At 47.6% G+C, this 25,819-nt stretch overlaps 1 protein-coding gene across 3 annotated transcripts in view; it reads left to right on the top strand.

The window, feature by feature from the left end:
• Positions 1-8,554: 8,554 nt before the first annotated feature.
• Positions 8,555-25,819, top strand: part of Clmp (CXADR like membrane protein) — a 103,405-nt gene continuing 86,140 nt past the window's right edge. Inside the window, exons 1-2 of one of the 3 annotated variants that reach the window (XM_051197156.1) lie at positions 8,555-8,717; positions 8,863-9,201. In XM_051197156.1, coding sequence (XP_051053113.1) covers positions 9,177-9,201 — 25 coding nt within the window. In that variant the 5' untranslated portion in view covers positions 8,555-8,717; positions 8,863-9,176. Of the gene's footprint in view, positions 8,718-8,814; positions 9,202-25,819 lie in introns of those variants that run through there. The other 2 variants (XM_051197158.1, XM_051197157.1) reach the window with 2 other exon arrangements.

Here is a 25,819-nt window from a genome sequence, read left to right on the forward strand (position 1 = left end):
AGGGAGTTGGATCCTCTGGAACAGAGTTATAAGCATTTGTGAGCTGCCATGTGGGTGCTGGGAATTGAACTCAGGACTTCTGGAAGAGCAGTCACTGCTCTTAACTGATGAGCCATCTCTTTATCTCTTCAGCCCCTTAACACACTTTTTTAAAATAACCATTTTTAAGATCAGGTTTCTCCTTGTAACCTAGGCTAGCCTTGAATTCACCAACCTTCTAGGATTACAGCTTTCACCTCCATACTCTGTTTAGGAATATTCTTTACTATCCCTTTCAGCTTTCACACTCTGTTTAGGATTATACTATCCCTTTGGCTGTGTGTTTCTTAGGAGGTCACCAGACTCCACTCATTTGTAAAGGAAAGAGAAGGTGCCACACACACACAAACACACACACACACACACACACACACACACACACACACACACACACACACAGTTGCACTGCTTCAGAGGAAGGCAGAAGGGAACTAAGGGATCTGAGCACCGAGCTGCCCCTGCTGGAACCCTTCCTTTTAGACTCAAACAGACTTCTCAACAGCCAAATGAGAAATGCTACTATGAAATCACATAGGCAGAAAGGGGTTAAGGCTTGTGCTCAGGTTAGGGACAATGGATTAGAGCAGTGGTTCTCAACCTTCCTAACACTGTGAACCTTTAATACAGTTCTTTGTGTTGTAGTGACCTCCCACCCATAACATTATTTTGCTGCTACTTCCTAACTGTAATTTTGTTACTGTTATTCAACTGTAATGCAAATATCTGATATGCGATCCCTGTGAAAAGGTCTTTTGACCCTGAAGGGGCCGTGACACCAGTTGAGAACTTCTGGATTAGATGCTTTTCTCACTCCTATGAGGAAAATACCGCTGAAAGCTGCTTAAGGAAAGGTTTGCTTTGATGCACAGATTGAGGGTAGAATCCATCATGGCAGGGAAGGCATGGAGGAAGAGTCAGCTCAATGGAAGCAGAAAGAGAACACTTTCTTCTTTTTATTCAGCCGGGGGCCCCAGTTTATTGGACTGTGACACCCACATTCCGGGTGAGTCTTCTGTCTTCGGGTTAACCTTTTGGGAGAGACCCTCATATAAACACAGAGGTGCGTTTCCATAGCAATTCGAGTCCAGTCGTGCTGATAATGAAGACTAACTATCGGAGGCACTTGGACTTGTCAAACACACTTTCAGTTCCATACGAACTAGAAGGGGAAGGATGGAAATGCTGGAAAGCCCCCGAGCACGAACACGCTGCTCCCGCTCCCAGGAAAGAAGGATGGCAAGGGCTTCAGCTATGAGTCAGCTCCTCTTGAGTCGCCCATTCCCCCACCTCACCCCCAAAGCCCAGGCAGAGGGATAGACTTTGAGTCCTAGGTATTGCTAAACAGACTGGTTAAGATCTTTTCTTCATGAACAAATATCCTCTGAGAAACAGCAGTCCCACGAAGTCACTACCTCTCCAGGTGACCCCACAGGTGAGAGATTGGGATTTCCTCCACAGGCTCCAGACACTCTTAACCCCTTCCTTGTCCTGGCCCTTCAAGAAGAAAACAGCCACCTTGTCTCCCAGGGCGAGGGAACACTTCATTACTTAGCCTCCCCTTAGCACACAGCCCTCAGGCATAGCCTCCATTAAAGTTACCCTAGTAAAAGCTCAAAAGCCAGCTGGGGCCTCTTACTGTCCAGCCATAAAAAGAAACACACTGAATAGCCAAGTTGAGAAGCATCCTTGTAGGACAGGAAAGAATATATAAAGATAACCCTGACTGAGTAGAGAAAGGAAATGAGACAGAAATTGGCTCTGTTTATTGCACAGAATGGAATCCTATGAACTCCACTTCAGCCTTAGTTGGAACAAATATTTACCAAGTCCCGTATGTGTTAGACACGCAGCAGGCGCCTTCACCACGAAGTCATTTCTTCGCCATAGCGATGCTAGGCAGAAGACAGGAAGGTGCAGTGAATCAAGGGACCTATTCATAGCTACCAAACCTGCGCCTCCAACCCAGAACCCTTCCTGTCACGCAGGGCTCCATCCTCCCAAACAGCCTTGCACCTCATCTGGCAAGGGTACCACACAGGTGGATGCAGGCCCGAAAAGGCACTGAAAGGTAGATGCATTGGCTCCGTACATATCTCAGCTGCACACATTAGTACGGCGTGTGCAATGCTCTGAATTTCCTCCTCAGTACTAGGTGGGAGGGGTGTGGTCCACAGTTACCAATGGGATGGGGAAATACAGAGTTCTTTGTCTTTCCACTGTGTCCCTCTCCCCTTCAGTCTACAGACATTCTTTTGTTTTTTCAATCAGCCTAAATTATTTATCGGGTATGAATTTTACAAACATCACTACGTTAGTAATAATGATAATTATTTATGGGGTATGTGAGAAGTGTCTACACCCCGATAAACCCAATAAACCTCTCCACCGATGCAGCAATCCAAATCAAACTGAATTAGAAAAAGCACACGATTAATGGAAACAGTGCTCCTGGATGGCCTTTCAGCCCCCCAGAGAGGAGACAGGAAAGAGAAACCGAAAACAACCACGAGTCTGGTTTCTGGGAGACAGCTTAAATACCCTGTGGGAGTGGTCTTGAGGATCTCTGGGGGATGGATCATCATTTGGTGGGCTTTCTGAGATGCAGCAGGGTTTGGAGAGAGATAGGGGAGGGGGCTTGGGTGGAACCTCCACCATAACATCCCAGACTCTTTGGGTATGGATGTCAGGGGCTGGGGTGAAGCTTCTGCCATAGCAGTATGTATTTCGCAAACATCACTATGCTAGTAATAACGGTGGCGCTTGAAAGTGCTGAGCCTTCTCCAAGCTTCATGGCATAATGAGAGTCAATAGTGTGGTGCAACTCATGACCCCTTTCCAGCTCTTGCAACTTGTGGTGTCAGCCCATGCCTCTCTGTGTTTGTAGATGGGCTTGGTAATCCACTGGGTATTGCAATCTCTTCCAGGTAGCTTTATGGAATGAATCGACGAGGATAGCCTCAAATAATTTGTATCAGGAATCTACCAGTCTAGTAAGAATTCAGTACTCAAAATCCCACAGCGGCATCCAGCTATTTCCTCCACAACAGACTGAATGAAGGGAAGGCTTTGGGCAAACCTTAGCTAACCGGTTAGCACTGTGGCAGACAGGCAGACCATAAATGGTACCCATAGGAATTGGTTGTTTGCTGACACCACAGTGCTTGGGTTTGTTTTGCAGCCTGTATACTTTATCCTGCTGGGTGAGGTGTTCAGTGCTGCCAGCAGGGGGTCCATAAGAAAGCTCTTCAGAGTCAGATAGCTTCTTCCTGCACCCAGCTCTGCTCACCTGGAGGCTTTTAAGGGTGGAAAGGAATTTCTCCCAGACTTTTGTCCTTGACACTCAGTGCAGGGTCCCACTGAGGTCTCCACTCTCTCATTTCATGAACTGGTTTTTTACATCATCTCCCTTACACCACACTTTTGAGAGCAAGGCCTTTTCTTTAGTCACTGCTGATTTTTAGTGCGTGGCCCATACTAGGCACCTAGATTTCTTGAGAGCTTGTTTGTTTATTGCTGTTCTTGCTTCGTTTTCAGTAGACATATGCTTTGCCATTGAGTTACACCTTCAACTCTGAATTATTGATTGAAAAACAAACAGGAATATAGATGACAGATGGACTGAACATGATTGTCTTCTTTCAACGTTATCATCTCTCAAAGCAATTGAGTCATTTGTCCTTAGCCTGACAAGCTGACTTACTCAACTTCCCCAGTTTATCAGGTTCAATCCAGATGCAGTGAGGTCTTGGCCCTTCTGACTTGACATCTTGCCTTAATTCTTTACTACCTAGGGCATGCAGTTGGTTTCATTCTCCGAACCCAGCCTCCTCCCTGTAATGTGATATTGTGAAGCACATAGACAGTTGCCATTCATCTTAGCACATAGACAGCCTGATACAGTGGCTAATGCCTGCAATCCCAGCACATGGGAGGCAGAGAAAGGAGGATTGTCATGAGTTTAAGGCCATCCTGCATTATATAAACATTCTGAACTAGCCAGGGATAGTTCAAAACAAAATAAGCCTGGTGTATAGAAATTGTATTAGGTCTCTTACCTTCACTTTTGGTGCCTCTTCTGTCTCCCCCACACTCTCTCATACAGGGTAACAGTTAGACACTTTGTCCTGTCCAGTCTTTCTCCCAAGCACCTTCTGTTTGTTTGCCTGTGTTCCTGCTATCAAGAGTTAAATGTAATACATTCCAGCAAGCTCTAAGGCATCATACGCCACCCTCAACCCCATCCAAGCCCTGGACTTGCCTCAGATGGCACTCTCTGGCAAGAACTTATTATATAGCTGAGGATGACCTTGAATTTCTAATCCTCCTGTCTCTTGTTCCTGGAACTCCTGAACTGCAGGTATGCACCACCATAGTTGCTTAATGTGGAATGATGAACTGGACCCTAGGCTTCTTGCATGACACATATCTCCAGCTAATCAATTCTTGAAGCTATGCATTCATATCACTTTACAAGATCTGGAAACATCTGAGCTTTGAGAGTGCATACTTGTAATGTACACACTCAGGAAGTGGAGGCAAGAAGATCAGAAGTTTAAGGTCTTCCTAGCGATATATCAAGTTTAAGGTCAGCCTGAGTTACATGAGACCCTGACTCAAAAGGAACAAAATCAAAACCAAACAAACAGAAAACCAAAATACTGAGACAATGTCTAATGCTCACATGAAAGCCTGGAATGGGAAGACGGGTGGTCATGACGGAGGTGCTAAGGTTCTCCATTGCTCACCAACCTTGTGGTCTTCCAGGTATTTTTGTTAACATAGTTTTGATGAGAAGATGCTGAACAAATTCCAGAGCACTTCATCCAGCATTCAGAAATATTCACAATCTTACTTCAGTCCCATGTTCCAGGGCATTTTGCTTCAACACTCAATTTTCATTTCAATCAGTATGTCCTAATACACAGACTTCATATCTCTGACCAGGAATTCCCACCCAGGGTCCTTGCCAGGTACTCTCTCTAACTCAGTTCTATTCATACTTGAGCCTGAGGCATTGTTCTTCAAACACCCATCTCCATGAGGTGCTTTTCTTTCTTGGAATGCCCAACATTTGTTTTTATTGCCAGAGTTAACTTGGAAACTTAGTTTCTTGTGCCATTGTGGAACCTGAATACCACATGTTGAAGTTTTCTCTCCTACTGGACTTGATGGTCCACTAAAGGTAAGAGTGTCACATATATCCTTGGATTCTCCCAAAGGACCCAGCATAGGCAGACAGTGGGAAACCATTACAAACTGTCCCCAGAAGTTCTACTTTGGATTTAGGTCAGTCAACTGGAGTGGAAGAACCCCACCCAAGGAAGATGGGTCTGCTTCCTAGTGACACAAGATTGGGACCTGGGGAAAATTAGTGCTAAAGATCACAGTTGATGACTGACGACCTAGGGCCCAAGGCATCTTGATGCCCTCAGCCTGGGTGATGTGGATCCAGACACGCATGTGCTAGACTTACACACCTGTGTGCAGGCACACGACCCTCCAGCCAGAGCAGCAGTAATGTGGAAGGAGCAGTGGAGTAGAAGTGGTGCTTTAGAAGCATCTGGAATGCACCTTTCCTAAAAAGCCATAAAGAGGACGAACCCAGTAAAGGGCATCCAGGGACTTTTCTACTGTTTTTACTATTTTATGGTGTGTCAGAAACGATGTCAAGCATTTTTTAAAAAACTGTGAATCAGAAATAACAAGAAATTGTCTCTCCTATAATGTCCTTCCCACCTCCCTCAACTTTTATAAAAAATTTACTTTTCAATACAATTGTATACAGTTTAGAGTTGTGGGTTTGTCCTATCAGTTAAGTGGTTAAAAAGTGAAAAAAAATTGCCTACTATGGTGCCACGTGCATTTAATCCTAGCACTCTGGAGGCAAATGCAGGGGGTGTCTATGAATTTGAGGTCTGGGTGACCATGGTAATTTCCAAGCCCATCTGCTGAAGGTTCATGGTCCTTTTGTAGCCATGGCCCATGTTTCCACAGGGATAGGAAATCTGAGGGTTGCACTGAACCAGCATCACACTTTTCTGGCCCTGGGAAAGCTGGGCCTGCTCTTCACTGACCCCTGCAGCAGAAGTGCTGACCCTGTCCTTCACAGGAGAGCTGGCCCCACACTGAGGAGAGCTGGCCCCACCCCTCACCACAGGCATGGGATAGCTGGCCCTGATGGTATGGGGGTAGAAGACCTGGCTCCTCCCCTTGACCAAGGAGTCCCAGTGGCCCCAGACTGACCAGCTTAGCTACCACCCAGACACATGTCCATAGCTTTGAGTTGGCCCACCCCAGTGTCTACCCCATCTATGACCTGCTGGAATGTGTGAAGGGACTGGTCCACCGGATCTCTATCACTTGGGGCAACAGATATCTGAGAGGAATTTTGTTGAGGGTCCAGTATTGATGGTGTACTAGAAGCCAGAGACCTTGAACCAGGCCAACAACTCATTGCAATGAACATTTGCAAGTAAAGCTGAGTAGACAAAGCCGTGGGACACACACACAGCTCCCAATGACAAAATGAATGGAGAGTGGAGAGAGAGGCGGGAAAGATGGAGGAGTGAAGTGGTTTCTTGTTTTGATTTTCATTCTTTAAATTTTCTTTTGGGGGGACACTAAGAGGGTGAGCAGTAGCTATGGGGGTCCAGGAAATGAGTGGTATTGGGGTTCATGACGTGAAATTCCCAAAGAATCCATTTTAAATGCATTAGAATAGTATCTGTAAGCTATCAATTATTGGAATGGAGGGGTATTAACATTTTCCAAGCTAGAGAAGGAGGATAATTTACTCTCCTAAGAGACAGTTTTCCACCCTCTAAAACAGTCAAAAATGTTCACGCACAAAGCCTGGATTGAATTCTTAGGACAGAGTGTGGGAAGGAGAAGGGGGTTAGGGGAAGGAAAGGTTGGGGACAATATCCCCAAGCCCCAAGAACAACTCAGGCTTTTGACAACAGTTCTAAGTAATGTAAGAGTTGTGCAGTTTCTCCTGGACTCTCCTTTTCTCATCTGTGAAATGGGTCTGACTTTCAGTACAACTGTGAAGGGCTAAGCTAGTCCTAGGTGCTAAGGGAGTCAGAGAGGAGGATCAGCCCCCAAGAGGGGGCTGTTAACTGTCCAGCTGAATGCTGCCTTGGCTCTGACCCCAGCTCTCAATCAAGGTGGTGAGACTAACGGTGAGTGGCAGCACCCTCAGCCAGTTCTCCAGGAACATAAATGGATGAGAACTAGAGAGGACTGATCTAGCACAAGGAAAAGATCCAAGGGAGAGCTTTGAGCCCTTTTGAGACCTGAGCAGCCCCACCCCCTTCTTCTCTGGTCCTTTCTAACAGGAGGTTAAGCAGCAAGGGTCACTAGGCTCTCCTCTGCCGGGCCACCTCCTATGCCGTGTTCCTGAGACAGGAAGGGGAGATTTATTCAATGCATTCTCAGTGGGAAGAGGAACAGAGCCCAAAGTGGTGCTCTCCCTCAATCTTCTGTGTTCTGGAGCTGATGTCTAAGTAGAGCCTGTGTTGTTCTTAACTAAGCAGTTCCCAGCTGAGGTGTGGGCCTGCCCATCACTGAGTTTCTGTCTCTGCAGCAAGGTGGTCTGACAAATTGTAAATTCCTTTCCAGAAGAAAAGTGTTCTCTCTGCCTGTCCCAGCATTAGGCTTTTTCTTCTCTCAACACCAGATTCCAGCTTATCAGGATTGACAGCCAGGTTGCAGGATTCACATTTGGATCATTTCTTTATCCCTGCAAGACTGGTTACACCCAGCTCAGGCTGGCTGGGAAACTCACCAAACAGCCCAGCACGGATGTGAACTCTCAGCCATCCTCCGGCCTCAGTCCCTCAAGTGCTAGATATAGGTCTGCATACCATGATGCTTCTTAAGGCATCACCATTTCCTTGAACCCCTGCTGGAGTCCCACTTCTCTGTGAGAGTGGCTGGCTCAGCCCTGTGCAGATTTAACAGCAGGTGACTGCAAACAGCAAAGACAAGGCAAGGAGCAAACGCAAAGCCCCTTATGTGACAAAGGGCAAGCAGGCAAAGGGTCCAAACAAGAAGGCCAGGAAAACTGTTTTCATGATCCACTACTGCACAACCCCCACTATTTACATGGTGACCCTGGTGACTTCATACCAGCCTAACCAGACCTGGAAGGGACAGGAGAGAATGAGAGGCTGGGGAAACCGAAGGGAGAGGAAGGAAGGAGGAGACAAGGAGAAATAAGAATGTGAACAAAATCTGGTATGGTGGTGCATTCAGAAGCAAGTAGATCTTTGTGAGCTTTGTGAGTTCGAGACCAGCCTGATCTACAGCCTTCCAGGACAACAAAGGACTACGTAGTGAGCCCCTGTCTCTCCCCGCCCCGCCCCCTCCCCGCAAAAATGTGAATGAGTGTGTGTGTGTGTGTGTGTGGGAGAGAGAGAGAGAGAGAGAGAGAGAGAGAGAGAGAGAGAGAGAGAGAGAGAGAGAGAGAGAGAGAGAGAGAGGACACCATAGAACATTGTGAGGGAGAAAAATATACAAAAGAGTAGGGAGATCAAGGAGAGAAAAGAAGGAATTGAGAAGGCCGCATCCACCGGCTCTTGGCCGAAGTGCTGCAGATTCTCTCCTGTACCGCATCAGTTGGCACCGAGCGCCCCCCTCGATCACCCCGGGCCGCGGCCCTCCCTCCCGGGTGGGAGGTAAAGCAGCCCCAGCAGCTAACCCCAAACGCAGAGAGGGAGGGCGGGAGCGAAGGGAAGGGAGGGCGAGGGGAGGGATGGAGGGAGGGGCTGCGGTAGGAGGCAGCCGTGTGGTTCCAGCTCAATTTTTTTTTTCTTTCTCCAGTCGGTTTTCTTTCCAAACAGGGAAAAGTGTTCCACGAAGCGGTAGCGCCTTGCCGCCTCGCCTTCTCCTCCCTGACCCTGGGCCCGGCCCCCGTCCCGGCGCGAGCTGGTGGAGCCAGGGCTAGAAGCCCTCGGTGCCCCGGGAGCGCAACGCGCAAGGGACCCGGGCGCGGGGCCGGCGCCCGCACATGGCTGCAGCCCCCCGCGCGCACCCCGAGGCGCCGCGCCCTGCTAGCAGAAGGTCTGTCCGCTGCGCTCGGTCGCCCTGCATCCAGGCAGCGCTGAGCCGGGAAGTGCCAGTGTCCGGGGATCGGGATGTCCCTCTTCTTCCTCTGGCTAGGTGAGTGCCTTAGGGAGGGCGGGAGTTTGGATGGCCCTGGGCAAACGCCACCCTGCGTTTGGGTGGAGACCCGCCTTCAGCACTATGGTCCCTGCAGTCCCAGAGTGCCGCAACCACTCGGTCCCTGCCTCCGCGCCACCGAGGGGCGCATCTGGCAGCGGAGGACCGCCCAGTCGGCCATCGAAATGTCTCACACATCTGGGCCCTCCAGCCAGCTACGGGGTGGGGGCGTTTCCTGGTGGAGTTTGGCGGAGAACCGTTTGGTGTGGAGGGTACTTTTCAGCGCGTGGTTTGGTTTCAGGAGTACCAGGGGAAAGTGGAGAGCTGGGGAGGAAAGGTTCATCCAGGGTTTTCTGTGCCAGGTTTTGAGGGTGGGGGGGAGCTTTTTGTTTCAAACAGGCGCCTCTGAGCGCTCAGATTAGAAACAGATGTGTTGAAGGGGGAAGAGGGAGGGAGAGGGAGGAGAGAAGGAAGGAGAGAGGGGTAGAGAGGGAAACAGGGCAGGGTGCAAGGAGCACCAAGAAACCAGGTGACCGCAGAAGATGCAGGCTGAATGCGACCCCGGGAAGGAGAGAAAGGAAAAGCCAGAGAAGCAGCGGGAACGGAAGACTGGAATGTGAAGCCAAGCCTGGGCAAAGGGAGCCTGGAAACCTTGAAACCGATGCCGCAAAGGAGGCAACGGGGGGGGGGGGGGGGAAGGGGGATCACACTTTGTACCCTCCTGAACCTGGCTCGGGCAGAAAGAGCCCTTCGGGTGGTTCTTACTTAGGCGGTGGCTACCAGGAGGGTCTCCTGAGGCGGGGATGCCCTAAGGCACAGGCTGGCATGCCTGGGCTGGACTTTGGCAGCTTTGTGGACCAGGGCACAGGAGGGTGTGTGGAAAGAGTTAGAGGTGGTCCGTGAACCTGTGTTAGACCAGGCAGGGAAGGCAGCAGGACAACTGAACAAAGTTCACGTGTGTGCTAGGAAGCAAGGATCTTGTGCACCTGGAATCCAAACTCAAAGTTAGCTGGAGTTCAGAAATCTTAGAGTAGGCCAGGTAAGGTGGACCCAAGGGTTGAGGAGAACTAACTCATGGGTCTGAACTGACTAGTCAGGTGACCCTGGGCAGCTTACTACATGGGGCTTTGTTTCCTTGGCTCTCCCCCATGAAAATGAAATAGTTTTTAGGGTGTTTCCAGGCTCGAGAGCCAGCATCTCCAGGAGTTGGGTGGATAGAGGCTGAAGCCCAGAAGAACCAGCAGAGGTGAGGGAGAGCTACAGAGCCACCTAGCATGGTGACCAGAGCTTGCAGACATTCTTTGAAAATGTAGCACTGGTTGGCAAGCCTGTGTACCGCCCTCAGGCTCCTAACCACTAAGGTTCAGGAAGAGGAGAGTCCAAGGAGGGAAGGGGAGGGGCTCTTTTCTAAGCTCTTTGAGATACTGGCCAATTGTTGCAGCACAGCCAGCATAGCTAGATGGCACCTTTGTCAGCTTCCAGGGTCACACCTCCAAGCTACCAAAACTCAGATGTGCAGTAGAATCAAATTCAGAGTCGCCTTACTACAGCCAACTATCATTCGAGTCCGTTATCACTGGGCACTTTAATGTGGACGATTTTGTTAATGCCTCTGTTCACACCAGCCCTGCTGGACGTCCACCCGTTAGGTCTAGATTCATCCTGCAGATTAAATCATGGTGTTCAGAGGTTAGGTAACTCCATGAAGCCACCAGCTCATAACGAGCAGAAGTGGGATTTGGGAGGCTGTGCATGCGGGGTGTCATGCAAAGTGCAGAGGGACTTGGTTCATGTGGTTGGAGTCAGCTGGTAGGCCTGGTTGTGACCCTTGACAGTGGTCATTGAGTTTAGAAGAAAGGAGGGTATCAACAGAGGTCACTGTTGCTTCTTTTTTTGTTTTTACATTTTACTTTAAATTTACTTACGTTGCGTGTATAAGTGTTTTGTCTGCATGTGTATTGTGTGTACCATGTGTGTGCCTGGCGCCCATGGAGGTCAGAAGAGGGCATCGGATCCTCTGGAGCTGGAATTATGGACAGTTGTAAGCTGCCACATGGGTGCTGGGAACCGAGCCCAGTCCTCTGCAAGAGCAACAAGTGCTCTCAACCATCACTCCAGTCCGCTCTCTTCCCTTACTGAGCTCTTCCTAGGTGTAATCATTTCATTAGTGAGAAAAACAAGCTGCTGAGTTGATTCCCCACTTGATTTCCTTCTTGGGTCCATCTTACAAACTAAAGGCCAGGAACACAAGAAAGGAGGGTAACTGACTTGGAATTCTCATAACTGAATCTTCATCTATGCCTATTCTTTCCCTCATCTAGCTATTAGCAGATTCAGACTCATCATGTCCTGGATATAAGTTGCTTAAACGATTCAATTCAGAGACAGGCATCAAAAGGGAGCGATTATAAGGGAACCCCTCTCCAAATGATATCTCACCTTGGGTCAGGAGCACACAAGGAAAGCAGTTGTGCTGGCTGGATCCACTCCTCTTTGCAAAATAGCTTTGAGCCTTGGTATGTTGAGGACTCTTCACCAAAGCCAAAATTAAAATCTAGACTTGATTGAAAAACAAAACAAAAACCCCTCTCTTTTTCTACTGGTCCTTTAAAGTGAGAAATTTTCATGCTGTTTCCTCTCATGGGTGGCTGCCTTGGAGCCTCTTTTTGTAGGAAATGCACAAACTAGCAGGAGAGATGGGCCAGTTGCTAGTGAGTGAGGCCAAGCACCCCACCTCTTTGCTGTGAATGAATAGGCAGTGATTTCTAAGGAATGGAGAAAAGGAAGGCCCTAGCTCCTCTGGTAGCATCCTGAGCCATCTCTTGCTATTCAGGTCTGTTTTTTTGTTTGTTTGTTTGTTTGTTTGTTTGTTTGTTTTTGGTTGGTTTTGTTTTGGTTCCCCTTTAATATCTCTCCTGGCTGTCTTGTTATAGATGTCATGTTTGTGTCCCACACAATCTGTACCTTCCATCTACACTCTGCTGTGTCTTGTTAGGTAGCTGATGGCTACAGCTCTCTTACATGTAAAGAGGGAGTGGGGTGGATGATCTTTAATTCAATTTTTTTCTGTGAGTCTATGACCTTTTGTTCCCCCTAAGTCTTTAGTAGCTCTCACTTCTTTTTCTTTTTTGTCATTTTAAAAACGTAACTTTTAGGTTAGCATGTAAAAAAGGCCATTGTGGTGCCCCCCCCCCGCCCCTGCCGTGTGTGTGTGTGTGTGTGTGTGTGTGTGTGTGTGTGTGTGTGTTTCTGGGAATCAAACCTAGAGTATGCTAGGTGAACTCTCTTCCTCCTGAGCTACATCCCTAGCCCAGTTTCCATTGTTTTTAATACAGAGTATAAACACTTCACTCAGAGAGGAGAGAGGAGGAGCTTGGTTCCCCAGCAATGAACTTGAGGAAGGCTTGCTTGCATAGTTCATGGGCATGTAGTGCAATGACAGATCTGAGCGGGACCATATGTCATTCCCTATCTTCCCACATTAGTGACGATGGTCACAATGGCATTATGATCCCAATGGACTCGTGTTTTGTCCTGACTTATTTGTCTTATGCTCAACTGTGCAACATATGCATATATTTCATCAAAATACCTAATGATGGTGAACTATTGGACAGATGTCTTGAAACATAGAGACAGAGATGATTTAAGCTATTACCCAAATCCCTGATTCTTAAAAATTTGAACTCAGGCCCCTCAGAGAATCTAATGAAAACCACTTTTTGGAGCAACAGTTCTCAAACTGTGGGTCATGACCTCTTCGGTGGTCACATACCAAATGTCCTGCATATCAGATGTTTACATTATGAGTCATAACAGTAGTAAAATTACAGTTATGAATAGCAATGAAAATAATGTTATGGTTGGGGATTACCACAACATGTATTAAAGGCTCACAGAATTAGGAAGGTTGAGAACCACTGTCTTAGAGGAAGACACATGTACATGCATCAGATTTTTCAATGATCTCCAAGGGATTGTTGACTTCCAGATAGCCTTCCTTGGAACCCAAATTCATCCTTTATCTAAATCTACATTTTCTTTTATGATGAATAAGAGACCAAAGTTATGAGAGAGTTGGCTAAGGTTACCCAGTTAGTTTAGTAGAAGAGGCAAAACTAGCACCCAGATTCTATGATGTGTCCTGTGAGGTAGGAAATGTCTTTCTTCCCCTTTCATCCTGTGCAGTTAAGCTTCAAGTTCACAGTTGGCCTTCCAGTCTTTCAGTCAGATGAGCTAAATGCTGAGTAATTGGCATGGTTTTTCATGTTGAGAAACTGCCTGAAAAAAAAAAAAAAATAGGGCAGATGTCGAAATATTTCAATTTAGCCATCATAACTGGAAATCTTGGAAACTTTCTGAAGTGCATGTTTGATGTGTTCAGAAAAGGAAGAATTAATATCCAAAGTTCCAAACATGTGGTTGTGTGCACACAAGAAACAGGAAGGGATGTCAGTGGCTCCCATTCCTTCTTAAGTTTGCTGTGTTATACCAGGCTTGTTACACACCCCAGCCCCAAGTCTTCAGTTTCCTCCTAACATCCCTCTAAATCAAGAACGCTAGACCAAGTCCATCTCTGGGTTTTCCTACAGGGCTATTTCTTGTATTTCTCTGAGGTTTTTAATTCTGGAAAGGAGGATGTGGTTACCACCACACTCGCTTGGGTTTTTTTGTTTTGTTTTCAGGTACTGCCCAAGTGTAGCAATTGTAGCCATGATTATATACCCGTTAAGTGTTAATTAAGTACTAGGGACAAAGTAGTCTGCGACTTTCATCCCACAATTGCCTTGAAGTTCTGAGACTGTCTTTCAAGGTCAGAGTGATGACCAGATCCTTGTGCCTGGGGACTTCATAACCCAAATACTTGCCGAAAGAACTTCATCCTAAGCAGTTACCTACAAAACAGCCCAAAGAAGGGATGCCCAGGAAAAACCCGTTTTGAGGGTTTGTTGTACAAAATTATTTATAAGCATTAAAACTTCTGCTTGAAAAAAAAAATCCCAACAAAAACAAAAAAACACATCTATCTGGGAGGTGGAGTGTGGGTGACCACGGTGAACTTGCAGAGTTCACAGGACAGACAACCTGTTGGCTTTCTCCTTCTACCATGTGGGTTCCAGGGATTGAACTCAGTTCATCAGGCTTGGCTTTGTTGCAAGTTGCTTTACCCCAAGCTGTCCATTGATTCCCTCCCTGCCTCCCCCTCCCTTTTTTTCTTTATGTGTAGTTCACACACAATAAAGTGTAAATAAAGCTCTGTCATTAAGGTGTAGAGCTCAATGGGTTCCTTGCATAGATCAGAATTTGTATTTGGGTTGCGAATGTAATCCTGTATTTTTAGCCTACTTGTGCTACACTGAGAGGTGAGTTCTATAAGACATGATACTAGTTAGGAATTCCAAACATTTTTGATGGTTGTTTCTTCAGGACAAGGTCTTACTCTGTAGTGGAGTCTGGCCTCAATTTACAGCAATCCTGCTGGAGCCTTTCAAAGGCTGGGTTACCACCCTTGGCTCAGTTTCCAACTTCTGAACAAGGCTTGGGAGTTGGTAACCTGGTGGAAAGAGAGGAAAGTGGCAGTTGGTGGGTGGGTTCAGGAAAAGAACTGATGTGAAATTATTCTTCAGGACTGAAGTCAACAGAAAAGAGAATCTCCTAGCCACAAGAGCCATAACTGGACCCCGAGGTGGGAAATAGAATGAAAGGGACAGTGTACTGTGTCAGAACCAAGAGGACATGACTTACAAGTGAAAGAGGCTTCCCTTTAAAACTGAGAGAGGAGGAGCTCCACTGGAGAAATAGCTCCACCAGAGAGAGAGAGAGAGAGAGAGAGAGAGAGAGAGAGAGAGAGAGAGAGAGAGAGAGAGAGAGAGAAAGAACTGTCAGTTATGAGGGGAGGCCCAGAGGAGAACTCCAAAGAAATGTCCCCACCAGCTGCTGGCAGGAAATTTCATACCACATAATTTAGTATGGGGTCCTCTACGGGTCAGAGAGCACAGAGGAGCCAGGTATAGCCAGTACTATAAATTAAGGGTTGCTAAACCCTCCAGCACATGGTTTCTCTGTCCCAAAGAGAGCTTCAGGGGGATGTGGCCTGACTTCTTCAAGCTGTGAGATCTGGCCACTCAAAGTGACCAGTATCTTAGAGGGACGGGTACAATTCATGGGAATTCTGCTTTCGTACCTTATATCGTCCTCGAATTGTTCTTCAATAGTAAATGTCTTATTACTCTATTTTACAATAAATAAACCAAGGCTCTGAGAAGTAAAAATGAACTTGCAAAAATATCCTAGGAAACAGATGAGCAAAGACACTAGCTCTGGACTGGGGATTCCCAAGGCTGACTTCCCTTTTACCAGGAGACACACAGCTATTCTACAAGGCTCAGTGCTACCCAATGACAGGGTCTAGATGTTGGGCCATTTGTCACCCACCCTCTTTCCCCATCCCATTCAAATGGTTTGTTTAGATTACCAGCTGTTGTTTATAAGTGAGTTGCTGTACACATTCCGTGTGCATTCTATTGTTGGCTCTTCCTGACTCACTGGAGGCCCTTCGCTGCCCTCAAGATTCTTGGTGAGGTGGTGTGTCCTGCTTTCAGGTCCGGCACAGGAGGCTCCTGTATTAACACAAGATCCAGCCACTAAAGGTGTGAAGGCTTGGGAATTGTATGACCCACTTGTGTACTGCACTTTCTAGTTAAATCCTGCTTTTAGCAGTTCTGACTTCTTGTGTCCTAAAGAAAAAACGCCGACCCTTAACTCCCCTGAAAGGGGGGAAAAAAGAGCTTTGGTTCTCTGAACTTCCACTGTCTGGATTCTGGAAACATAAAAGTTTATTTCCTTTGGCACCCTACAGAACAAAATGGGGACAAATGCTGAAATGAACCTTTATTTTGTTAGTGGCAGACGGTTGGATCAGTCTGTGTAGCCTCAGCCAACGTCTGGCTGTGATAAGGATGAAAACTGCTTTGTCTCAAGAGAAGCCGGGGAAGAAAGCTTTCCTTTGGGCCCCTCCTGGGAGGAGAGAATGGAACTGTTCTCCTCAGAATAGTTCCTCCACTAGTGGAAGCTTTTCTGAAGAGATGGCAAAGCGGGTCTGAAGAGGTCGGGTCATGAAAGCCAACTGAAGAGAAGAGAAAGGATGAGGATGGAGGAGGGAGAAGGAGGAAGGGGAGTGGGGGAGGAGCTTAGAAACAGCAGAGTGAAAAGCTAAACTGACCTGGTGTCAGCAGAGGGCCTCTCTGCACTGTCCTCAAGGATGGCCACAGCAACCCAGCAGTTTCCTTTTAGAATCTTTGATATTCACGTCCATCATAGGTCCTTCTCTATTCACATCCTCTCCCTCACAAACAATTACAGAAGTAAGTACCATGCCTGAGATTCCTATGATATGGAAGGCCACTTTCTACCACCTAAGCACTGAGCATTTGGGGAGACATTCAGAAACACATAGGAGAGAGTGAGCATGGGAAATGTGAGGGGACCCCTAGGAGTTCTGAGAAGCCATATAACTGAGGCTGTGTGGGAGACAGGGTCTCCTCTTGTGCCACCAGGGACCCTACGATCTCCCGTCTCTCACTACACTTCCGCATTATCAAGTTTGGTGCTAAAAAAGCAGCTGGCAGGCTGGTAGGGCGACCCATCAACAGCAGAAAGGCTGGATTAATCAGTGTGTGTCCTTGGCATCCCGCCAGGTGCTTCCTGGAGGGATTGAATCTCCCAGCATCCTCTGTGTCCTTGCCTACTGAAACGTATGGTGTCATTCTTCATCACACTCTGCCACCTCCATTGCCTCATCCCTCACGGGACATTAAAAAGAGAGAGATGAAGAAAGGTACCAGTGAGCTGAGGTGTGTTCATTGAGGCTGGTGGATTCCTCAGCTGGGTTCATAGATGGTTTCCCTCTATATGGAAAACAAGCAGGTGAAGCCAAGAAGGAATTTTTCTGTTCCCAAAGAAATCCATTGTACAGAACAGAGTTTCTTCGGCCCCTGACACATTCTGATCTCTCTTCTGGGGGGTGGAAGGGAGCAGGAAAATCAAATGCCTAAGAGGGAAATTGTTTTGTGACTTCATTGTTTAAATTTAGGCCTGGGTTTGAGGGGGATCGTTCAGACTTGGAGCGGCGTGCCTTCTAACCCAACCCCTGTCACTTCTCATTACTTCCAATGACAATTCCAATTATTTGCAATCACTCTTCGGGAGGCGAACAGAGGGAAGGCACACAAAGCTTCCATGTGGACTAACCAAGGAACAACTGCTATGAGAGCCAGGCCCCTGAGGTCCCAGACCCTGGCTTGATGCTGGCCTGGGGCGCTTCATAATTGTATGACTTTGAGCAAATTACTTCACCCCCTACCCTTGGTTTCCTCAGCAGCCAATGCATGTACTGACAGTGTCATAGCATTCTTTTTGGTGTGTGTGAAAATTAAATGAAGTAATGCATTTCGAGTCTTAGCTCCCTGCCTGCTACATAATCAGCAGTTAATGAATGTCTGTTGTCATTATTGTGACTGTCTTTGCTCAGGAAGTATCATCAGCCCATGCGGTACTGGATGGGTAGCCTGCTTGCTTTAAGTCAGTTGACACCTGCCATTAAAGTCAGCCTGCAATGGCCACTGCTGTTCCCTTATCCCCCTGGCAAGTCCCTTAGTGTCCTTTGGGAGATATCATCCTGCCCTAGGACCTCACAAGGCTCATAGACCCATCTGTGCCCCATCTGTCTGCTGTTTCTCCAGGAGAATAATTTTGTGTATTCCGTAGCTGCGGTCAAGATGGTCCTTCCTTGGCTGCTTAGCGTCCTGCCTACAGGTCCCTGATGATGCAGGAGCATGACCTGTAAATCTTTCCCCATAACCTTTACTGCATGCTCCATCATGCCTGTCTGTGTGGGATGGCCCAACCACTAGTTGGCTCATTTTTTTTTTCCACCATTATAATGCTTTATTGAGAAACTACCATCGCTAGCCATCTTGTTAGGGATGCATGCAGGTAATCTATTGTGTAACAACCTCTGGGGTGGGTATTTTTCTCTTCCGTTAGAAAGTGAGATGTGCGGGTTACACTTGCAGGTGACACTGGACTGCTTTGAGTACAGGTGGTGGTAGGGTGCTTTGTGCTTCAGTGTTGGTACAGAAGGACAAGAACAAAAAGGCAGAGCTGGGAAGATACTCAGGAGGGGAAGTGTTTGCTTTGCAAGCATGAGGGGCTTGGGGTGAATTCCCAGCACCTATGCAAAAGCCAGTGTGTGCTTCTCTAATCTCATTGCTGGGAGGCAGAGGCAGGTGGAGCCCCAGGGTTAGCCAGTCAGTCAGCCCCAACTATGAACTTGACACTCATTGGCAGATCATATCTCAAAAAGTAAGTGGAAAGTAATAAGTACATCTAAGGTTGATGTCTGGCCTTTACACACATGTACATGCATGCCTCCCAGCACACACAAAGAAGGAAGGAAAGAAAGAAAGAAAGAGAGAGAGAGAGAGAGAGAGAGAGAGAGAGAGAGAGAGAGAGAGAAAGAAATGAAGAAGCAGCTTGGGTAGCATGTGCTATATAATGACAGGCAATTCTGTCTCTGGTTAGACACTGCACTTATACAAATGAGATAGCTATAATCTGACTAGGGGATGTGCCCTTAGGATCACTGTTGTGTGTTCTATCCTTGTCTGTATCCTTACATGGTGACAGATGACTGATACACAGACAGGGACCAGTTTGGAGTCTGGCCTCACAAAACCACGGTTCCTTTGTTCTCAGCTGGTCACATACTCACCAAAATTAGACTCCAAAGAGCTCAACATTCAGACCCAAGACGTGCTGAATTATACTTCTTTTTTTAAGTTGGGGGGTGGGGGACGACAACAGCAGGAAAACCTCAAGGTGAGAAGAAAAACCTGCTTTTTGCCACTGACCCAAACAGCAAAGCAAAGTGTGATTTTTTTTTTTTCCTCCCTTCAAAAGGCAACTAGGCTGATGTCCCAGATTCCCACAGGGCCAGAATTCCTGCTCAGAACGCATTCTGGAGCCAGGCTGGTGGAGTCTGGGTTGTTCTCTGGGGCCTGGTCCCCATCTGCTTCCCTCTGGAGGAGTTCTTTCTTCCATCCTGCAGCCAACAGCCAGGAGCAGCAGGCTCTGCCTGCCTCCTCCACTCTCCACAGAGAAGTCAGAAACCAGGCCACCTTCTCTGCCCCACTGTTCCCAGAGCTCTGAAAGTCTCCAGACCCCAAAGAATCCAAGTGACTGAACACTGACACAATACCCCCCCTCCAGGCTCCGATGACCTGCTCTTAGGTGTGGGGAGGGCAGTGGCAGGGAAGGAGAGATGGGGGGGGGGGTCTGTGAAGGTCACCTACCCTGCACCTATAATTCTGAAGCAGTTCCATGCAGGGAACCCAGCCTTGAAGGGCCCTAAGTCCGTTGTGTGGCTTTGCCCACACATTACTCATAGAGACCTCCACCTTGATGTCCTTCTAGCTTCTTCACCATACACCAAGTTCCCTCTTGGCAAAGCCGTGCCTGTCCCCCAGGAAGAGAGCTCTGTGCCCTTAGAAACACCTTGTTCATACCTTCCCACTATCTTGTCACAATATAGCAGCATGCAAGCTCTTGGCTCTGTGATCATGTGGGTCACCGACTCATGTTAGCTACTTGGAGATGAATGGAGCAGAAATGAAGAAACACATTAATGGATGAGGAAAAGAAACTTAGAGAACCCAAGATGTTTCCTCTCCCAAGTGTCTCTTCACCATTAAAAGGCTGCGAAGAGGAAATGATCATGGAGGTGCTAGACAAAGATGGTTGGAATGTCTGCAGAGAGCTGGCCTCAGGGTCAAGACCACACACCCTTGATGTCTTCAGCGCATCCTGGACAGCACTGACTCCAGGAGGGATCGTTGCAGCTGTGCAGGCGAGATGGAGGAGAGCATAGAGCTCCATAGTCCTCTGCAGACACTTGTCTCCAGAGCCAGGAGCATTCAGCTCTTCCAAGTGGTTCATTTCCATTTAATAACTTTCAGGACATGTGGCTTCTCCTTCTAGCAGTGTCTTTAGCAGGCAAGGCCAGCCCAGCAGTGTTGATTTGACCATCACATTTTGTTCCTTTTTGGTCCTATGGGCCAAGTAGCAGAAGGGTTGAGCACAGGCTCCTCCTAGCTGGTACCCTAGTATATAGATAGGGCTTACGGTCATGTTCCTCCCTCTTTATCACTGTGTGTGTCCGTCCATCTGTCTGTCTCTGTGTTTTTTTGTCTGTGTCTGTGCATTATGTCTGTGTGTTCATATGTGTGTTTGGGGGAGTGCGCTCCTATTCATGCATATACGGGAGACAGATGTTAATGCTGGGGTGCCTTCCCTTGTCACTCTTCGCCTTATTTTTGATGACAAGGTCTTCACTGAACCTGAAACTGTTTGAGGCTAGACAGGCCTCTCAATCTACCTGTCTCCATCCCCCAGCACAGGGATTATAGATGCCTGTGAAAACACCCAGCTTCCCCGTGGGGGGTGGGAATCCAAACTCAGAGCCTCATGCTTGCCCAGCAAGCACTTTGTTCACTTAGTCATCTCCACAGCCCCGTCTTCTACTTTGGTAGTTAGTCCCCCTCACTTATCACTAACTCTACCAGGGTTTCACTGAGGCAGACAGAGTAGAAGAAAAACAAGTCAGGCAGTGACCACCAAAAGCTGGAGTGGAGCTTTAAGATCGAGTACATTCCCTCCTTCACACCTGTGATCCCTGTGAGAACACCATGAGGCAGATAGTGTCAGCACCCATTTCACAGATAAGGATCAGTGAGGTCAATTGTCCTGATGCAACACAGTGAGTAGTAGAATCAAAATAAGCCAAATCTCCGGCTCCCGTCCCATTGCCCGTCCCATTTCACAAGATCATGGGCAGCTCTCCGGGTGTCTCCTCTCCACCCCAGCTCGTCAGATGGCCCTTCAGGGAGCTTCCTGTGAGAGACAAGCTTCAGGCTTCCCTGCTGCTCCTACAGACTTCCTGTTTAGTGGGTGGAGTCACAGTCTTCTCAGGACTGTGGGATCCCTCAGGAGGTGGGGTGTAGGGTATTCAGGGCTGAAGCTTGGACAGCCTTGAAAGCCACTCAGAGTGGAGGTTTCAGAACACAGTACTGGTTTTCCAGGTAAGCTTGATAGGCATGAAGACCCACACACACCCCGCCCCCAATGAGAATCTCCATGTTAACAAGTTTCCCATGAAGTTTAAGGAAGAAATAAGACATCTTAGACACACCAAAGAAAAAATGCACAGCACCTGTGACTGGCACTGAGGAATTGGAGGTTCACGTGGAGATGATATGAGCATTGCTGTGGCCACAAAAACAAGACCTTAGGTCCATACACAGGGGAAGGAAGGAGTCCCTCATTAGAGCCAGCTGGAAAGAAATGCCAGGAATCTCTAGTGTTGTGGAAGGTGAAGTGAGCAATGGTGGAGTACCTCTACCTCACCATCTGGGGTTTAGTACCTCTGATGACTCTCATCCTCAAAGTATGCTGGTCTTCTAAAAGTGTTGCAGTTCCTTGGTCCCCAAGCCTATATACACGAGTAGAAGCTGGACCATGACAACTGACAGCAGGTGAGCAGTGTGTACAGCAGGCATAGAGATGGAGAGAAAAGCATGGAGGGGAAAAGCATCCATAGGAACCAGGCTTGGAAGGAGTGGACCCCAGCCATTATGAATTGATGGAGTGATGAGGCTGTGAAAGAGCTATCCAAGCTGGGCATTGGTGGTGCACGCCTTTAGTCCCAGCACTCAGGAGGCAGAGGCAGGCAGATCTCTGTGAGTTTGAGACCAGCCTGGTCTACAGAGATCCAGGACAGGCTCCAAAGTTACACACACACACACACACACACACACACACACACACACACACACACAGAGAGAGAGAGAGAGAGAGAGAGAGAGAGAGAGAGAGAGAGAGAGAGAGTTATCCAAACCTACACACGTTTGCCTTTATGCACTCCTGGCTCCATTAGAACAAAAAGCTATCGACAATGATGCAGCCTGTTCTCCCCTCAGGTGATTACCTGGCTTGATTATAAACAGAGGTAATGGAATTGGGTTCTAGGTGAAGGGCTTCAATAATTTCTCTGTGTTCTGACCAAACATGGATCAGAACAGTTTTTCAAGTCTCCATAGAGATAGTGAGTGTCATCTTCTGTTCATCTTAAAAGAAACAAAACCATTTATGAACCTTTTGTGTGTATGCTATGAGGCACACTGGAGAGACCAACGTGAGGTCGGAGGACAACCTGTAGGAGTTGGTTCTGTCCTTTTGCCATGTGGGTCCTCGGATCAAACACAGGTCTTCCGGCTTTGCTGAAAGTGCCCTTACCTACCGAGCCCTCTCACTGGCCCCTGTTCATTTTTTCTCTTTACTCCAAAATCTAGTTTGACAATCCAATGTTAGCATAACAGGCACCAAAAACGAAGGTGGGGAAAGACATTTGTACTTCTGGTATTGCCAAGCTGATTTGAACTAATACAAGCAATAACCCACATTTGTCAACTTCTGTCTGGTTCCAAGTCACATGCCCAGTGGGCAGCTAGAAAGGAGGACAGCCTGGGGGTGGAAGTGGGGAGGTGACTGGCAGGCTCCAAGACAGATGTGTTCATTCGTGGCTCAGTCAGAGCTGCTTGAGACCAAGCTGATCTTTGCAGTGATATGAATCCTGCCGCGACACCAAGAAATCAAGCTGTCACTTCTCTCTATGGGAGAATGTCTCTAACCTCAGTTTGGTTTGCATGACAACTTTTTCCATGCATGTTTTTGTCTTTGGCCGGAGGTGGATCGTCTGAGAGGGTATGTTTTTTCAATCAGGTAGTGGCTCTCTGTGCTGGGTCCTGTGTGTGGGTATGGAACCACACATGACTCGAGACTGCTCATTTCAGTGGGGTCAGGAGACCAGGTTGACAGAGAAAACTAAAAACAGGGAACAGTGTCTGACAGAGAGCTAAAATGTTCGGAACAGACAAGGATGGGACTAAGGGTTTTGCAAAAGGATAGTTAAGAAGATGGAAGATTCTCCTAGCAGTGGAGGAAGAGTGGAATAGTGTCATGAGCAGTCATATGAGGGCACTGCATGGGGGGGGGGGGCACGTAGATGCAGGGTTGGGGTGGTGCAGGGTGGAGTGTGGAGCATCAGAGAGCCTGGAGCAGAGGGGAGGACACGTGGGAGTGGAGGGTGTTGTGACATCCTGCTCTCACTCTGGAAATAGTACACATTTGTAGCTCACAGACTGGAGTGGGGGCCTCAGGCTGTGCTTGGGAGTATTGGTAGACATTAGCATAGATGTGGGTTTTTCTTCCAAAGGTTCCGGTGCTGGATGTTTGGTCCCTCATATAGAGATGTTCAGGGGTGATGGGGCCTTTAATGGCTGCTGTCCTTGGAAGGGAAGAAGATAGTTATTGAGGGACTCTGGAAGATCCCTATGGTAGAGACATGTCAGAAGAGTGGTCCTGCTTTCTGCCTCACTAAGTTCTCTCTCTCTTGCATTCACTCCCACAATGACACAACCTGCCATGAGATCATAACCAGAGGAGCTGTTCAACCTTGGATTTCCAAGAAATTCACTGAAATAAACTTCTTTCAGTTATATATTAACCAGCATTACCGTTGTGTTGTGGCAATGGGAAGTGACTAAGCCACAAGGGACTCTCATTCTGGGTTTTTTGTGCCCATCCTGAGAATGGAAAGACTGGAAGGAAGAATTGCTAGATCCTTTCTCACTGCAGCTGCAGAGCCCTAGCGTGTTCTTTAATAGGAGAGACACAGACCAATGCCCTCTTCCAACTCTAAGTGAGAGCTAGGGCTCTTGCCATTGCGGTTTGAGCCACAGTCCCTGTCACCTGCATGCTGATAGCATCTGTGCCTTTGCTCTCTGAGACTTCCCTTCGCTATGGACAGAGCCTAACCATCTCACAGGTTCTCCAACCTGCTAAGACCTCTGCCCTCAATGATGCCACAGTGGCTCCTGCCTCAGGCTCTCTCCATCCCCCACCCCCTCCACCCTGCCTTCAATAATGTTCTTCCTCCAGATGGTTACAAGCCTGGCTCTCTGCCTTCCAGGTTTGAGGGCACATATTGCCTCACTGAGACCTTCCCTGAACTCCCTCTGCAGACTAACCAGAATGCCTCCTTGCTTAAACATCACTGCCACTGTGCCTGCTTTATTTTCTCCCTGACGTTTCTTGAATATCTTTTTAATGCCTGTTCTTGTGTGTCTTAGCCCATTCAGGCTGCTGTAACAAACTGTCATAGATTGGTAGCCCATAAAGAATGAAAATGTATTTCTCAGTGTGTTACAGGCTGAGAAGATTCAGGTTCCTGGCAGATTCAATGTCTGGGGAGAGCCGTCTTGTAGACTGCCAGTTGCTCCTTTCTTTCTGTATCACATGGTGGAATGAAGGGACTGCACACCTTGGGACCTAATTACCTTCCAAGGATCTTGTCCAAGATCATCACACACATTGCTGAGATTTCAACATGGGAACATCACAAACATCTGTCTATAGTAAGGCACTTTTGTCTAGTGTCATTTTTTTTTTTTCCGGAGCTGAGGACCAAACCCAGAGCCTTATGCTTGCTAGGCAAGCATTCTACCACTTAGCTAAACCCCCAACCCCTTAGTGTCAGTTTCTACCAGAGCCTAGACTTTATCTCTATCTTTTCCTCTATACCCTCTGAGCCTAGAGCAGTATCTGCCAGAAATACTCCACATGTGCATGGTGAGAACACAGGTGCTCTTGTCTGCACGGCTCATAGCAATATAGTTCAGAACTGGAAAGTCATTAGATAAACCTGTAATGTTCTCAATGTATGATTTCGCTTGAGCCTTACATCTATCGAGGAGGTACTATCGGGATCCCGTCTGGTGGACAAAGCTGCTGTAACACAAGTTTAGTAAGATGCTAACCAGTCAGTTAGATGCTGTAGAGCTGGCATGTAAGCTGGCATGTCAGTATAGGAACCCAGGTCATCTGTGTCACTGATGCATGTTAAAGGTAGCCTGCTGAAAACCCTTCCAAGACTGCCTGTCCCACCTTCTACCCAACAGAAATCCCTGGCAGGGACTTCTCTGTCCTCCATTTGAGCACACAAAAAAAGATCTCCAGACCTGCAAACAATCCTTCTTAAGACAGTTCTCAACCAGGTGGTGGTAGCACACACCTTTAATCCCAGCACTCCGGAGGCAGACACAGGCAGATCTCTGTGAGTTCAAGGCCTCCCTGGTCTACGGAGTGAGTTCCAAGATAGGCTCTAAAGCTACACAGAGAAACCTTGTCTCAAGCCCCCACCCCCAAAAAAAGACAGCTCTCAGCATGAGGAATGACTTTCTTCTCAGAGTGGGAGTCTCCTTTCCCAGCAACTGCCACCAACTGAGGCCACAGAGACTTATCACCTTGCAAGTGAAGACAGATTTTAACTCTTTATCTATGATAGGCCCTAAGCCTGCCATGTCCATGTGTGTATCACCTCATGTAAAACAACTTCTTCCTGAAGTATGTAGTATCCATGGACCTTTAACAAATATGGAACAGAGGCACAGAGCAGATTGTGTGACTTGCCCAGTGACACAAGTCTAGGAAGCTTCAGAAGCCA

Source organism: Phodopus roborovskii, unplaced genomic scaffold (genome assembly GCF_943737965.1).
Source record: "Phodopus roborovskii unplaced genomic scaffold, PHOROB, whole genome shotgun sequence".
In the NCBI taxonomy this organism is placed as follows: domain Eukaryota; kingdom Metazoa; phylum Chordata; class Mammalia; order Rodentia; family Cricetidae; genus Phodopus; species Phodopus roborovskii.